Source organism: Zootermopsis nevadensis, unplaced genomic scaffold (genome assembly GCF_977971745.1).
Source record: "Zootermopsis nevadensis isolate Lab colony 2312 unplaced genomic scaffold, Znev_1.0 Znev_ptg000008l, whole genome shotgun sequence".
Classification (NCBI taxonomy): Eukaryota; Metazoa; Arthropoda; class Insecta; order Blattodea; family Termopsidae; genus Zootermopsis; species Zootermopsis nevadensis.
Genome location: NW_028259140.1, coordinates 7,513,480 through 7,529,106, shown reverse-complemented (window position 1 = coordinate 7,529,106; position 15,627 = coordinate 7,513,480). Strand labels below are relative to the sequence as shown.

General features: G+C 35.4%; 1 protein-coding gene across 2 annotated transcripts in view; it reads right to left on the bottom strand.

The window, feature by feature from the left end:
• Nucleotides 1-634: 634 nt before the first annotated feature.
• Nucleotides 635-15,627, bottom strand: part of Col4a1 (Collagen type IV alpha 1) — a 74,106-nt gene continuing 59,113 nt past the window's right edge. For both annotated transcript variants that reach the window (XM_087344956.1, XM_087344955.1), the window contains exons 17-31: nucleotides 14,956-15,078; nucleotides 13,349-13,501; nucleotides 12,090-12,215; nucleotides 11,523-11,746; nucleotides 10,691-10,957; nucleotides 9,430-9,601; nucleotides 8,024-8,269; nucleotides 7,647-7,769; nucleotides 7,009-7,251; nucleotides 6,077-6,292; nucleotides 4,902-5,071; nucleotides 4,439-4,640; nucleotides 3,508-3,679; nucleotides 3,042-3,156; nucleotides 635-2,690 (exon numbers count right to left, since the gene is read on the bottom strand). In XM_087344956.1, coding sequence (XP_087201082.1) covers nucleotides 2,433-2,690; nucleotides 3,042-3,156; nucleotides 3,508-3,679; nucleotides 4,439-4,640; nucleotides 4,902-5,071; nucleotides 6,077-6,292; nucleotides 7,009-7,251; nucleotides 7,647-7,769; nucleotides 8,024-8,269; nucleotides 9,430-9,601; nucleotides 10,691-10,957; nucleotides 11,523-11,746; nucleotides 12,090-12,215; nucleotides 13,349-13,501; nucleotides 14,956-15,078 — 2,810 coding nt within the window. In that variant the 3' untranslated portion in view covers nucleotides 635-2,432. The remainder of the gene's footprint in view (nucleotides 2,691-3,041; nucleotides 3,157-3,507; nucleotides 3,680-4,438; nucleotides 4,641-4,901; nucleotides 5,072-6,076; nucleotides 6,293-7,008; nucleotides 7,252-7,646; nucleotides 7,770-8,023; nucleotides 8,270-9,429; nucleotides 9,602-10,690; nucleotides 10,958-11,522; nucleotides 11,747-12,089; nucleotides 12,216-13,348; nucleotides 13,502-14,955; nucleotides 15,079-15,627) is intronic.

The window sequence follows — 15,627 nt, the reverse complement described above, 5'->3', positions numbered from 1 at the left end:
ATGAGAGCAAGCACTCCCCAAATTTAACCTTCTCTTAATTGCTCCATTAAATTTAATTTTGATTAATACTGTTCTCAAATATTTCAAATGTACTGTATTTTAAAGTGATTTACTTGGAAAATCTGCCACATTATGACAATGAATTTAGATACTGACAGACACAAATCTACGATTAATTTTTATTATAGTATAGCTGTGGGCCATGGCTTTTGATATTTTGAAATGGATACCAAGTGCTGGAACCACATATCATAAAGCAATAATCATGACACAACAGTCTTTTACAGGAGAGAGGGAGTTCACACAAGAGTTCATTTTCTTAATTACATTCTTCCTATTCTCTCACTGGTGTCATATGAACTCTTTTATTAGTGAAATAACATTTCAATAACATAATTTTAAAATCATTTCATTTTAAGTTTATGACCTTTGTAAGTTGCTGTCTAATGAAATGTGCTTCAGTCACACACTCCAAACATAAATAATTATCCACTTTTTACAAAATCTGATCAGACCCTTTTATTGGCTGTTCCCTTCATGAGAAAAAAGATGGCAATATTATCTGGAGCTGGAGTGGATGGAGGTAAATACTGACCTGAAGTATATGGATAATTTTTAATGATTCTCATAGAACTGGTTTTGTAAGTATAAAATAATATTCTTTTAAATATATTTTTTATCTATGTTACAAATTGGCAGTGTTTTGAGAAAGAACATACAGTTTGACAAAATACATTACATCAGGGATGGTCAACATTGGTATGTCCATGGGCCATTCTTGTCCCAGGCAGGAACACTTGTGCGGGACATGATTATTAAAATATAAAATCGAATAAACTAGACTTTTATCACTGACTCACTTTCACCATTATTCAGAGTCTTATACATAACCTCTAGTTTAGAAAATGCAGATTTGGTTCATAAATAAAAATGAACACATTCAATGGTAATATAAAGTTCGATTTAAATGATGACATTAGCAGGAGATATAAATTTTGAACAATGGTATAAATCCTGCATATGGTTTATTATTGGCCATCCCATCATTAGATGATTCAGTTAAAATTATAAAGTGACCAGGTTACAATTTTGCAGCAGCCTTGTAGGTAAATGCACAAATTTAAGAGTTGAATTTAACATAATTTTGGCACATCGTTAACACAAGCATAATTGGAAGTTACACAGCATGTACTTATCTACAAGGCAACTTTACACCTAGGAGAGATTGTGTGGGTATAACACATGTGTTCATATTCCTCACGAGTGCTGAGAATTGTGGCAGTGCCAGTAAGGGTTAGTTACATTCATAATCCTTTCAATTTTCATGACAGAAGTAATTCACTTGGTCATGATGAATTCATTATCATCTACCAAATTTAAAATTATATTTCAATGAAATAAAATCATGGAACAGAGTAATGCAACCTCCATTTTTGTGTCTTATATATGGCAACTGTATATTAACAGATCTCTATACAAGAGTTGCTGAGCAGACTTAATCTCTGATCATCATGTGTAACATGAAGAAGGCAGTGATACATTTGTTTGCGTGAATATAACAGACAGTATACTTATATTAAATTATACATGTGTGTGCCATGATTGGAATGCAAGGCAATGTCTTGAAATTATTTCAAAGCATAAAACTAGTTCAAATGAAGAAAATGTACAGATATGAAACTACTAAGATGAAATAGTAATATAATCACTCGACTAGAGCTTTAAAGTTGATACATCTTATTGGCACTATCCATACAGAAATTTTTCATCAACTTCAATTGATGGGACACAGTGTAATTAAATATTTTTAACAAATTTATATATAAACATATACTGTAAAGACCACATAAAATGATTTAAGTAGTAAACACAAAAACTCTAATATCTGGTTTAAATCACCAGTACATTTTAATATAGGGGAAATTTATACATGTAAGTAAAAAAAAAGATAGCACCAACAAAATTTTGCAATTGCAAAAAAAAAAAAAAAACAGAAAGAAATTCATACTTCTGAAACAGTGTTCAGAAATATGAATTCCTGTTCTACATAATCTGGAACCACCTCACATTTTAATTGCAGCTTGTCTCGTATGTTAATACTTGTTAAATTTTATTGCCACCACAACACTATTTAACACATCTGCTTGCAAGACCATACACAATTAATACAGTAGGCAATATACAGATTGGAGAAAGCAGTATAATAGTAGAAGAGGAACACATCACTTAAGTGGCTAGCATTACAATCTCAGTGCATGAACACAAATGCAGGACATCCACTCACTTCTTTTTTCTGAGTAATCAGTTCAGATATGTGAAGGCTGCATTTTTTACACATTTCTTTCTTGTGTTATCACACATCTTAACCCCAAGACGGTCTGCATGGCAAACAACTAGTAGGATACAAGAGTGGCTTGCTGATGTACCACTACCTATGTGTTCTTGATGCAGACTTGACAACGACTAACTCTCGTCCTCAGACTTCCTGCCTTCAAAGTCTGACTCTGAGGCGTTTGGAACTGATCTGACTCTTCAATAGTTGCAAGCCAGAAACTGAACTTGTTGGCAAAGTAGTGGCACGTTCCTCGGGCTCCATTACATTCGATGAATGGAGTGGCTCTGAAGTCTTCAAGGCATGATCCTGGACTTGCAAGTGACTGCCCACCTCCCTCAGCACCAGCTGCAGTATGCTGAAAACATGGAGCATACATTTTTTAAATTAATATGGGACATTTATCACATGCAAGTAATTTTGAACGTTACAAACTTATCTAGACCTTAACTTTTGAATGTTGTATGTCAAACATGGGACATATAAAATAGTAAGTTAATTTTAACATTCTGAAACCAAAGCTCATCTAAATATTGTTTAAAAATTCAGTTAGTATCAGTTAGTAGCACTGAAAGGATTATAATAGCTCATAAATAGCTTCTTTCCATGTTCTTCCCAATTCACTGCTTGTCTCATTTCATCCTGTGTAACCCAGTAATTAATAAAAACCTTAAACAAAGAAACAGACAAAATTGCTGCTGATACTTACCATGACAAAACTGTAACCAATCCATAGTCCTGACCAACCCTGTGGACAGTCAGGAACACCTAAAGACTGGCTGTGGACAGCAATTACATTTGCTGGGGCCTCACAAACAACACATCTGTTGACATGGTAAAGCACAGTGGTACAAGAAAGTTTATGCTTCTAACATTCCATTGAAAGTATAAGCTATTCTAACCAATGATAAGGATGCAATATTATTATTTTAAATGAAGATCAAAGCATTAATATATTTAATACATTAATTTTACCAAGTGATTAAGTGATGGAGTGGCCACCATCCATGATACCAGTCTAATGGAGTGATTGAAACTCAAAATAAACTTAAATTTATCATTCAAAATCATTTCATCATTTTTGAATTAAATAATATATAAAACCTGTATGGGTATTAAATAAGGAAAGAAACAAAGAAGTAAATCATATAAGAGAGTTTTAACTTCAGACACACCTTGAAATATATTGACGTATACTACTGTCTTCCACAGGCATCATTGGTATAGGTGAGCTGGTCGACAGCCAGTAAGATTTGTCGTTGCGACTGGCATAGTTGCAAACATTATTGAAGTCACAGAAAAGGAATGGCATTGTGCTGAATTTTCTTACACAAGATCCAGCAAAACCTGAAAAAAAAATACTTGTGACTTACAATTCATCACTATTTACATGACATGCAAATGAGTGCTCTCCTTTGTTGTCTTTTGCAGTAAAATCCTTCTTACTCACAAATCACTCATTTGAACTGACTATCCTTTAAAATAAATTATAACAGTGTTTCAATGAATGTTTGCTGCCAGAAGTACAATACCCAACCTATATCAAAGCATAAGAGTTCAGTGTTAATACCCTGAAATTTACATTACAATTATCTAATGGTAGAATTTTCTCCAAGAAAGTGAAAGGTGAATTTCAGAAAGTAGTCATAATAATAATAATAATAATAATAAATGGCAAACACTTGTAACATTTTTGTATTCAACTGACTTAATGTGGTGTACCTAAGATGCTACACAATTTAATGTTTCTGTAAGTTTATATCCAGAAGAATATATGTATTTTTTGGCATTTATGACACTATAACATACAATGTAACTGATTCCACCATTACTGACTTGCTATTTATTATTTTATTCAAAAAATAATTTACTATTAAAAAAACAACAGGCAATACATTGCTGTAACCCGCTTCTAATATGTTATAAAAACGTTCTTTTGTAGCACATGATTCACAACTTTACCTTTTGTTACATAAGACTGTAAAGAAACCCCACAGAAACCAACTTCCAAGAGCCAGACACTATCCTAAGATAGACCCCATGCAAGTTTGTATTTTTTATAAATAATAAGATACCACTGTAATGTAGAAAGACAAATTTGAATACCTAAGTCTTGGTGATGGGCCTTTTCATTGCCTTCTATATACAGAAGACTGTAACCATCCCATAGTTTTACGTGTCCTGGTTCACATCGTGGCACTTCTATTGTCTGACTGTGTTTGACAAGCAGTATTCCTGTCAAATAGTCAGGCTGATCTTCACAAGGAATACCAGGTTCTCCCTTTGGTCCTGGCTCACCATGAGGTCCCTGGAAAAAATGTCACTCTGACATTTCATTTAAGCGAAACACAATTGGTCTCAGACAACTGTTGCAATATTTCTACCCTGAAAAATAGTGAAGAATAAGAAGATAAGAATAATCTGAGCAATCATGGAGGGATATTTTTATTGCACACAGCATATAAAGTTATTTTAAATGTTAAAAAACATTTTACCACATCTAATTTATTGGCAACTATTACTCCAGGTCTCACTGCAGTTACATGCTACTGTATATTGTTCTACAAACCTCACTTCCAATTATTCCATCCAGGCCCATCTCTCCTCTAGGACCTGGTAATCCATTTGGTCCAGGCAGACCATCTCGCCCTGGCCTGCCCTTTTCCCCTTTAATTCCTGGAATACCTGGAGCACCATCTAGTCCTGGAAGACCCCGTTCACCTGGCCTACCTGGAATTCCTGCAATCAAAGATGTACATATTCAAAATAATTAATGTTAAACATAACTTATACAAAATAACAAAAGAATATGGGATAATAATTAACTAATCAACTAACAAACAGACCAATTTAGTATCTTCTGAATATATTTTTATAAAATTAAATGTTAAGTAGCCATCAGTCCCAGGACTGAATTTTAAAACTGTTGATGAAAACAAAAGCCTAATTCTTCAGATATCATTTGAATTAGATGGAAAACTGATCCAAGCAAGTAGCATGCAATTTGTATTATAAGATTTATAAATGTGTATATTATATTAAAAATAAGAACTTCAGCAGGCATTGGAGAGAATGAATTACTGTTTATGTTTACAGATTTATTATTCAGGTTTATCTTTTCCTACCTCGTTGAATTGTTATGTTGCACATGTGCTCATTTTCTTCTGAAGAATTTTCAACTTCCATAAAAGAATTTCAAAATAAATGGTTAAATATACAATATGCTATAAAATTAATCGTTACTGTACCCTTTTAAATCACCAATGTACAACTCAGCTAGACCAAGTTCTAGTAAGGAATGCCTAAGCTTGCAGCCACTTAACTGGGCATATGCATCCATGAACTTCACATACAGTGGCCAGTATATAGACCACAGGTATTTAATAGGTTAAAGAAAAACAGAAAGAATTCCCATTATTAAACCCAACTGTCTATGTTTGTAATTGTAAATATTATAAAATAAATCACAAAGGATAATGGGCATTTTACTTCATTACTGGTGCTTGATATAACATTTTAAATCATACAAATAATAAACATAACTCCATCCATAAAAAATTATAATTTAAGCCAGAAGTACATTATGTTCTCTATGGCACTGTGGTAAATCTTTGCCTAGAATAATATTAACACAACACAAAATTTCAAAAATTAAAATCTATGTTATAAACGTTATCTTCAGAAGTATGATTCAGATTTGCTGTTTTGACATGGCATCTCAATTTCTGAGCAGAGTACACTCACCTATTGGTCCCCTTTCTCCTTTTTGTCCTGGAGGTGAAGTCAGTGCTGGTTCCCCCTTTTCTCCTTTTAATCCTGCTAAACCTGGTGAACCATCCAGGCCTGCAAGTCCTGCAAAGCCTGGTTCTCCTCTTTGTCCAGCAGGTCCAGGTAATCCAGGTGATCCATCAAAACCACGATCTCCCTTTGGTCCAGGATGTCCAGGTAAACCAGGAGGACCTATCATATTTTTAAAATGTCTATTAATATTGTTCTTACACTAGCGAGTCTCCAACAAAAGTCTGCAGCAATTCCAAGAACAAGGAAAAATATTTCCTGTGGTGGTATCCTACTTTAAATGACACTTTAATGTCAGTGCTTCATATCATAAATAACTGGATATGTAGCAAGTAATTATATTTGAGTTTACTAAGAATATGCAGGAAAAGAAATTTCAAGATTTGAAAGAAACTTGATTACCCCTTACATCTGGTTGCTTCCAGTGGTTTTGTGATATGCAATAAAACAAAAAGTGCATCCACATTTGAAAATCACTACTCCGGACTAAATGTCATAAAGCAAATACTCTAAAAAACACTATTGAAAATTAATCATCAAAAAGGAATGAGAAATCCACATCTAGTAATTTACAGATTGCCATGGTTTTTAAAAATGGTGTAAGAAAGTAAAGTACTGAAATTTGTATTGTGACTAACAAATAAACTTTATTTTTTCTATTTATAACAGGTTATATTTTTAACCATTCCAATGTTATGATCCAACAAAATAATTGTGTGCAATGCATTATGATGGAAATTAATAGATCATTGTCAGATGAAACAAGAAATGCACAATTATGAGACTCCCCTTAACACTGTAAGAATGACACTTAATAACAGTCAACAGCAGTCTTTGTTTGGAAGTGTCACAATTATTCTACTTATGATTTCACACACCTGAAAGCCCTTGGTTTCCTTTTTCTCCTGGTGCTCCATATAATCCAGGGGGTCCATTATCTCCCTTGGGTCCTGGCAGACCTACTGCTCCAGGAAGACCTGGCAAACCTCGTGGACCATCAAACCCAGGGGGACCTGGTATTCCAGGAAAACCCTGGTCACCCCTTTCTCCAGAAGGACCTACAGGACCAGGCAACCCTGCACTGCCTTGTTGACCTGGCAATCCTGTCAAGCCAGGTTCACCTGCATATAAAAAAGAATTCCTTGAAGTAATGGTGTATAACTGGTAGCTTATGAGAAACAAAATATCAAGTATACTATTGTTTTCAATACATTCATTAACAAATATGCCTAGTTAGTGAATATTTTAACAGGCATCTCTGACCATTTTATTCTATGCACAAGTTTCAAAACTGTTCCTTATATCTGATTAAATTATATGGGGGGGGGGGGACAATCATATCATGAATTTCTTCAATGAGGAGTTCCCAAACTTTATTGGTCCAAAAACTGTGAAAAATTAAGAAATGAGAACCTCCATCTAGACTGAAATATTCTAAGAGTAACTCACTTTAAAATGCCACTTCCTCCTACCCACTTGACTTGACTGACCCCTTGTAGCTATTTCTCTGACTTACCCTTCTGGCCTGAAATTCCTGATGGACCTTCTCTTCCATTTTTACCCATTAATCCTGGCAAGCCTTTTTCTCCTTTAACCGTTAGTCCTGGGGCACCAACAGGTCCAGCAGGTCCAGGTTCACCTTAACAACAGATTGCAGAATTTTCACATTATTAACAGAGGTTACTCGATGTTTTACGAACAAAAATTAATATGGTTTATATGGCACATTTTTTACCCAGTGAGATACTGAATTTTCAAGGCAGCAAGTATAAAGATGGCTGTAGTCTGGTAGAAGTTTACAGACGCTTCAGAGGTGCTTCCTGCCTCCATTATTATTACACACTTACATGTATATTAGTTAGTTCATAAAACTATGTTCTGTACCACACTAACCTTTAAATCCAGGAGTTCCCATTGCTCCAGGGGGTCCTCTTTGACCAGGAAGTCCTTTCTGACCACTTAATCCTGGAGGACCATCTCTTCCAGGAAACCCTGCATCTCCTTTTTCTCCTGGAAAACCCTGCAATCCTGGCTGTCCTGGTTCTCCCTTATCTCCTTTCACATCAACCATGGGTCCAGGTGGACCACGGTCTCCTCTGCTACCTTGTATCCCAGGGAAGCCCGCAGGTCCTAGAAGCCCTGAAACATAATTACACATCATTAATATGATCACACATCCATGCATAAGCATCATATAAGCTTCACATAGAGAAGATGTACAGAGGATATAATGGAGAACCCTGTGACTGTTTATGAGGGAAAATGTGTCAGACAGCTGTGTGGTAACCAAATACACCCACAATAAAGAAAATTAGGGGAAAAATTGCAATTTTCATTTGTACCAAAAAAATTATTTACTTTACTTTTAAAACTCAATTTATATCGGCAACATTCTCTTCCCATTTGTTTCTAAAATTCTGAAAAGAAAAACTTTTTATTAAATAAGGCAGAATAATTCCTTTCATGACAGCCATAACAATACATTTCTCACACAATGACTGAATAATTAATGTAGTAATAATAAACAGATAGCAAGACAGTCCCATGTGAAATTTTATCAATGACAAAATACTAGATTAGTAAGGTATTTCTATAACAAAGCATACTAGTTGGAACAAGATAATCTGACTATAAACAAATAATTTAAAAACAAACTTTATAAGAAGTTCATCTGACAATATCAAGAAAAATTCATGGTTTCCATAAAATCATCTATCATTGTATGATGGTCACACTACACCATGTTAAAAAATAAATAGCATTAACACAGCTTCTAGGACTTTCCACTGATAAAAATTCACAAGGAGCCACTTATAATTTGATCTACTACAGCACAGCACCTTTGGAATGAGGCAAATCTGTCCTGACACATTAAAATTTTTCTGATTTTATGCTTTTGAATAGTACTCATTTTCATGCAGATTGCAGAACCATGACAGCTCAGTCAATACAATTATGAATAATGGAATGAACAGCTGAGGTTTGATTTCCAGCAAGAAAGTCAGTTTCTCTTTATCACCACTCCAGAATGGTGCAAAGACCCACCTAACCTGCTCTCAAGTGATTACCAGGAGTTCTTTCCTGCAGGTAAAGCATGAAATCCACCTACACTGGTGCCAAGGTTAAGAATATATAAAACTTTATTCAAATACAACATTACTTTCAGGAGCACACACTTGGGCACATAAATAACTTACCCTTACCATACAGTGGTGACTAAAGGGTACAGACATGCACACTTTGCTGTGGTGGGATATCAGTATTCATCCCTACTGTATACACAATTGTGATAAACCAACCTGGTTGTCCAGTGTCACCCTTCAGACCATCCAATCCATCACGTCCTGGAAAGCCTTTGTCTCCCTTTAGCCCGGATGGGCCTGGAGGACCATGAAAACCAGATTCTCCTTTCAGACCTGGCAATCCATCTAATCCTGGTAGCCCTGGGTTTCCAGCTGGCCCTGGTGGACCCTGTTGAATTAGCACATAAAGATCCTGAAGAAACCTGTAGAGGTTAGTAAGAATCACAAAATTCTTTCTCAGATCTTTCACTGCATATGTAAAAGGGATAATAAGTATGTATTAGAACTGACAAAAAGTATAATAAAAGAATTTTAGCAATGATGGATTTCTAATGAAAGTGTGGCTAGCATGTGCACCAAAATTCTGAAGATTTGTGACAAGAATATAATGATGCTTAATGCATGTGACAGGGAGTGACATTTTGAGTTGAAGGAAAGGAAAATCTGGTCTTAAATACAGACAACTTCATTCATGTTACTTTCTGATCACTCATTTTAAGGCTATCCAAGTTACTTAAGCTGCAAGTGAATGCCTGTTTTGTGGTATTTAATGTAGCAGAAGTAATAAACAGATTGTGACAGAAGGAATGCTACTACGAATGATATAATTAGTCATATTCCAAGATAATATTTTACTCAAGCTGTGATAGCAATCTATGATTTACCACCATAAGCATAGTATCACAGGTAGATGAACATTATCTACTTCCAAAATGTGGTGAAGATAACAGCCATGGGAGCTGAATACAGATGGAATTACTACAGAGTATTTAAGTACAGGAAGTATAATTTCTTCCAAATGCATTTGTAAGAATTTTTAGATCACTAGAAAATGACAGTCATGAACTACAGAGCCCAAATGTAAGGGGCATAGTTGGTACATTATTTGTACATTAAAAGTGCAGTGCTATTCAACATAATTAAATTTCTGTTGAAATATCTTAATGTCACATCTCATTCTACAAATACTGTTATGTGAAACTATAACTCTACAGAGACCTCTGTATCCAAACATAATCAAACATTTTTCATGATAGTGTTGTCTCTTAACACAGAGTCTATAGAAGAATTACATGCAATGGAGAACCAGCCTCGATGCATCAGCTAGATCAGATCACAACATCTGTAACCTCACTGACTATATTATTTCACGGCCAGGGAAAAGATGAAAATAAACTGATTGATCATTCACACATCACTGAAAATTACAAAATAATGATCATACAACAGACTTTTAACGAAATAAAGAGAATCTTACTGTGTCTCCCTTAAGTCCTGGAAATCCTGGTACACCTGAAACACCTTTCTGCCCTGGTATTCCCGGAATTCCAGATTCCCCTGGAATACCTGATTCCCCTTTCGTGCCAGGAAGTCCTTGTCGGCCAATACCTGGCAACCCAGGTTCTCCCTTTGAGCCAGGTCTTCCATCAGTACCCCGGAAGCCTTCAGGTCCCCTAAGTCCTGGTAAACCTGGCTCTCCCTTCTGACCTTTTTCAGAAACAAGACCAGCATCCCCTTTCTTGCCCTGAAAACAGAGTTAAATTAGAAATTAGAAGCCAAATATAAATTCATGCCCTATTATATTCGATTTAATTACAATATTCAAGGGCTTAATGTATATAATCAAAACTAAATCAAATAAGATACATCATAAATGTTTATTGTGTATACAAAAATTTTAACCAAATAACAATGATAAACTCTATCAATAATTAAACCCTTTTAAGTGTATTTTATTACAGCCATCAATGTTAAAAATGTTATATATGCCTCTTTAATTTTATAATTTACAGTGGCATACATATACAATAAAAGCCTTGATAATGACTGTTTGGCAGGTAAATAGAAGTGAAAATAAAATCCATTAGAAGGTTGTTTCATATCTTATGTGCATAAAAAACTGATCATCACACAAAATAAATATGCAATTTTAGTAGTTCTTGCAGCAATGGTATTGAAGCTTAAGAGATCACTGTGGTTCACTGCATAATTCTACCAACTGACTCATTAAAAGAATAAATACAATGGTACACAATATTCCTAATGCAGAACAGAATGCAGTAACATGTGCAAAGATAGCAGATCCATACCGGCAATCCTGGAAGACCTGGTTCGCCTTGTGGACCAAGTAGTCCAACAGGCCCGGGCAACCCTGGAGGTCCTTGTAATCCAATATCACCTTTTGATCCAATGAAACCAGGTTGACCTGGAGGTCCATCAGGACCAGATTCACCTGGGAAACCATTTATTCCAGTGGCTCCTTTGTCACCTTTCTCACCAGGGAAACCATCAAGACCAGGCGTACCAGTGACACCTAGAAATAAAAGTTTCTTCCTTTATTCTTCAGCACAATATATCAAAATTGTACTCTAACAGTATCAAGTACAGCATAAGAATACAACATTTTGTACTTAGCAAAAGCAAGGCATAGATGTAATCAACTGAACCTTCTTTCACTACTAGGAGAAATACTAAAATATAACTAATTCTAATTATCTTCAGCTTCTCATTAGAAGTTCATATTTATCTGAGACCTCTGTACTGATTTCCCTTGAACAATTTTTCTGCTAAAAAATACAAAAATTTATAACAGATAAAAAAGTTAAATACAATCTACTTTCTTGTTAATCAATTGTAAATCATAATAAATTACAAACCAGGCATTCCACGGGGTCCTGGAAATCCTTTAGCTCCATCAGCTCCAGGTACACCTCTGTCACCCTTACTTCCTGGGAAACCAGGCAGGCCAGGACGTCCAGGTTCACCAACTATACCAGGTTCCCCTACAGATGGAAAACTAAGATTAAGATCCATTTTCATAATATCAAACATGAAATGAGTAGCTACAATTATTCATTAATTTTTGCTATAAAATATGAAGCTAAATACATAAATTTCACAAAGCTGCCCTGTTGTTATTTTTAAATTCTACAAAAATTCTTTTAAAAAGTTATGTATTCTGTGAAAGCTTTGAAGTTCTCATTATAGGTTATATCTGTTTATCATGGTTACAGTATATTTTCTTAACAAATAATCAAAGCCAATCAAGAAAACTAACACATTTCATAAAAACCAAAGGTTCATTATCGTGTTAAAAAGAACTTGCCACTGGACCCTATTCTGAGTCAGATGAATCGAGTCCTCATCCTCACATCCTATTCCTTTAGGATCCATCTTATGAACTGTTTCATTTCCCACCTATTATAAAGCAGACTACCAAAGAAGAACATGTTCTTAGGGACTGGTGTGTGTATTTAAAAAAACACAGCAGTGCCTGAGGCTATTTTTAGTAGCATCAAATCCCTTTTCAAAGTTTATAACCCAACACTGTAAAATGAGCATATATGCGTCATACCACAGAAAGGGCCTTAGAGTGAACTTGAGGAAAAATCACAAAATTTAGACATAAGAGATGTGTGCTGAATGATGGTAAACATGCCAGGTTGAATCTACTCCTGGCAGTGAATTTCAGGATAGAACTAGCTAAAGAGCAAAAGAGGAAAACATTAACAATCAATATACATGTACTGAGCTGTAAAGGGGCCTGAATATGACACTAAAGATAAAACTTACAAATGTTTACATAAAAACTATTAAAAATTATATTTTGCAATGAGTAAAGTTAAAGAGGAGGCATGGCTTCAAAAAATACATAAACACAGATTGATTTAAAAGTTCTCATGCACCTGCAATAACACATATATTTCTCATGATGAACATACAGCACAGTTTGTTAAAAGAACATGTGCACCATCTAGGACATGCATGCACAGGGACTTCTGACTCACTTCCCATAACAAACACTTGTTCTTACAGGTGCACATGGACTTTTGAATCACTGTATGTGTGCGTGCAAGTGCAAGATTAAGATATCCAAAAACAAAACCTGAAATTTACATTTCAATTTATTGTATACCTTTCCGTCCATCATGACCAGGTTGTCCAGAAACTCCAGGTATTCCTGGTGGTCCAATAGGGGCACGATCACCTTTAGATCCCACTTGACCTGGAAGACCATCTAAACCAGGCCTTCCAGGTTCACCTTTGGGACCAGGGAATCCAGGCAATCCTGTTAAGTAAAATCTAGTATCAATATAATTTTGTGCTACAACTCAGCAAAGACAGAAAATTACAAGTAAATGAGTTCACATTGCTACATGCTTTAGTGTAATAACATTTTTATCAAATAGTAATATCATCTCACATCATCATCGAAACATTTAAAAAAAATTATGATTACCTGCACAGTTCTCCAGCACAAATACAACACTTTCACTCAATCAACCACCCACCCAACTGAAAAAACAACACTCAAACTAACTAAATACTAACTCACTCACTCCATTGAGCAACATCCATCTTGAAAAGCTGGCAGTCGCTCATCTAGTCAAGAAACCACCTGCCCCCTACAAATCCAAACATTCATTACTGCAAGCTAACTGGCTGGGACATATTATGAGAAGGAATGGATTACTGAGTGATATCATCGAAGGCCAGGTTGAAGGAAAGCGAGGACTGGGAAGAAGACTGATACAGCTAACTGACGACCTTAAACAAGGAAAGAAGATGAAGTTTCAGGAATTAAAACGAGAAGCTGAGAATAGGGAAAACTGGCAAACTCTTTTTGGGCAGAAGAATGGACCTGTTGTCAGACAGAACACTCAATAATAATAATAATAATTCACAAAAGCCTTCCTCTGGTAACTATTCTAGAAAACTATAGTAAATTGTGTATACAATGCAAGTGTCACCAATAGTATCATCCACATAACTGTATCAATAGATTATAGATGTAAAAATATCCCATATGCATTCTTTCTAGTATTATCTTTAAAAATACATACACTTTAAACATTGTTTTCTTTCTTCCATATTGCATTGTTTGCTGAAAACTGATTATTGATAGCAGCATAGCTTCAAATAGAGGGTCTTTACTTTGTTTCTATAATACATATTACTCAATATGTGTAATACACAGCCTATAATATGTCATATATACATATACATATAAAATCCAATGCAGCTGTCATGTTGTTTTGCACTGTATAAAGAATTACTAAAACATAGATTGAATATTTTTGAAGGTCTATTGCCATATATCATTATATGACCTCATATCAAGTGGTGTTAGTGTTACTCCCACTTTCCCACTTCACAAGTTCATGCATCTGCCATGTTCATATTACCGATTGTAATAAATTGAAAAGCAAGAGTTTGGGGTGGTATCCGTTGGTATAATGTCTCACCATATTTCATCAAAATCCATCCAGCATGTGGACAGACACACAACCAGTCCTACATGGGTTCATTTCATGCAAAGAATGCAAATAACCAGTGCAGCTCAGTAAAATTTAAACCCACTAATCAGCCCATTAACCTTTAATGGCCATATATCACAAGTACATGTACAACCCATCTGGTCATGCGTTCCACTATCATACCACTCAACCATTAACCCCAGTAGCAAAATAATCCTCTATGAGAGTATGATAAAGGTTAAACAGGCCATTCAGTCATCCCTACCTTGATTCCCAGGAATACCAAATTTCCCAGAAGGACCTGGCAGGCCTTTTTCTCCCTTTTCTCCATATGGTCCAGGAGGTCCTGGGGGCCCAGGTGCAGAAATTCCTGGTTCACCTTTCAGACCTGTTACAAAGGACTCATATGTGAATATTGTTTTGTTTTAATTTATTATAACAGTTTTCAGCCGAATTGGCAGCTGAAGCATGCGCCAATCACATGCCCTGTGCCATGGTAGAAAGTAGTGGCGGTAGGTGGAGGGGCGAGATAGTGAGTAAACAACATAGAGTGGTGCCAGATGTAGCATCGCAGAACACTGGATTCCAATGGTTACAACACTACGCAAAGAAAATGTAAGAATTGGCAACAATGCAGTACAGCTGCCGATGCTTCTACCACGGCGTTTCTGAACAGACTGAGGTCTCCCTGCTTACCAACTGACCTTCTTTGCGCTGATTGGTCACTCACAAAGAGTATAACTTGACTCAGCCACCAATTCTGCTGAAAAATACTATAGAAAATTATATATATTACAAACATAAGTAAAACAATCCAAACTATGCACCATTAGTGAAATATTAAACACCTGCCCCAGAAAGACTTAAAGAAAATGTATTTGCTCACTTGATTAAAAAAAAATTCAAATTTTACAAATGGATTACTTTCAGATGTGAT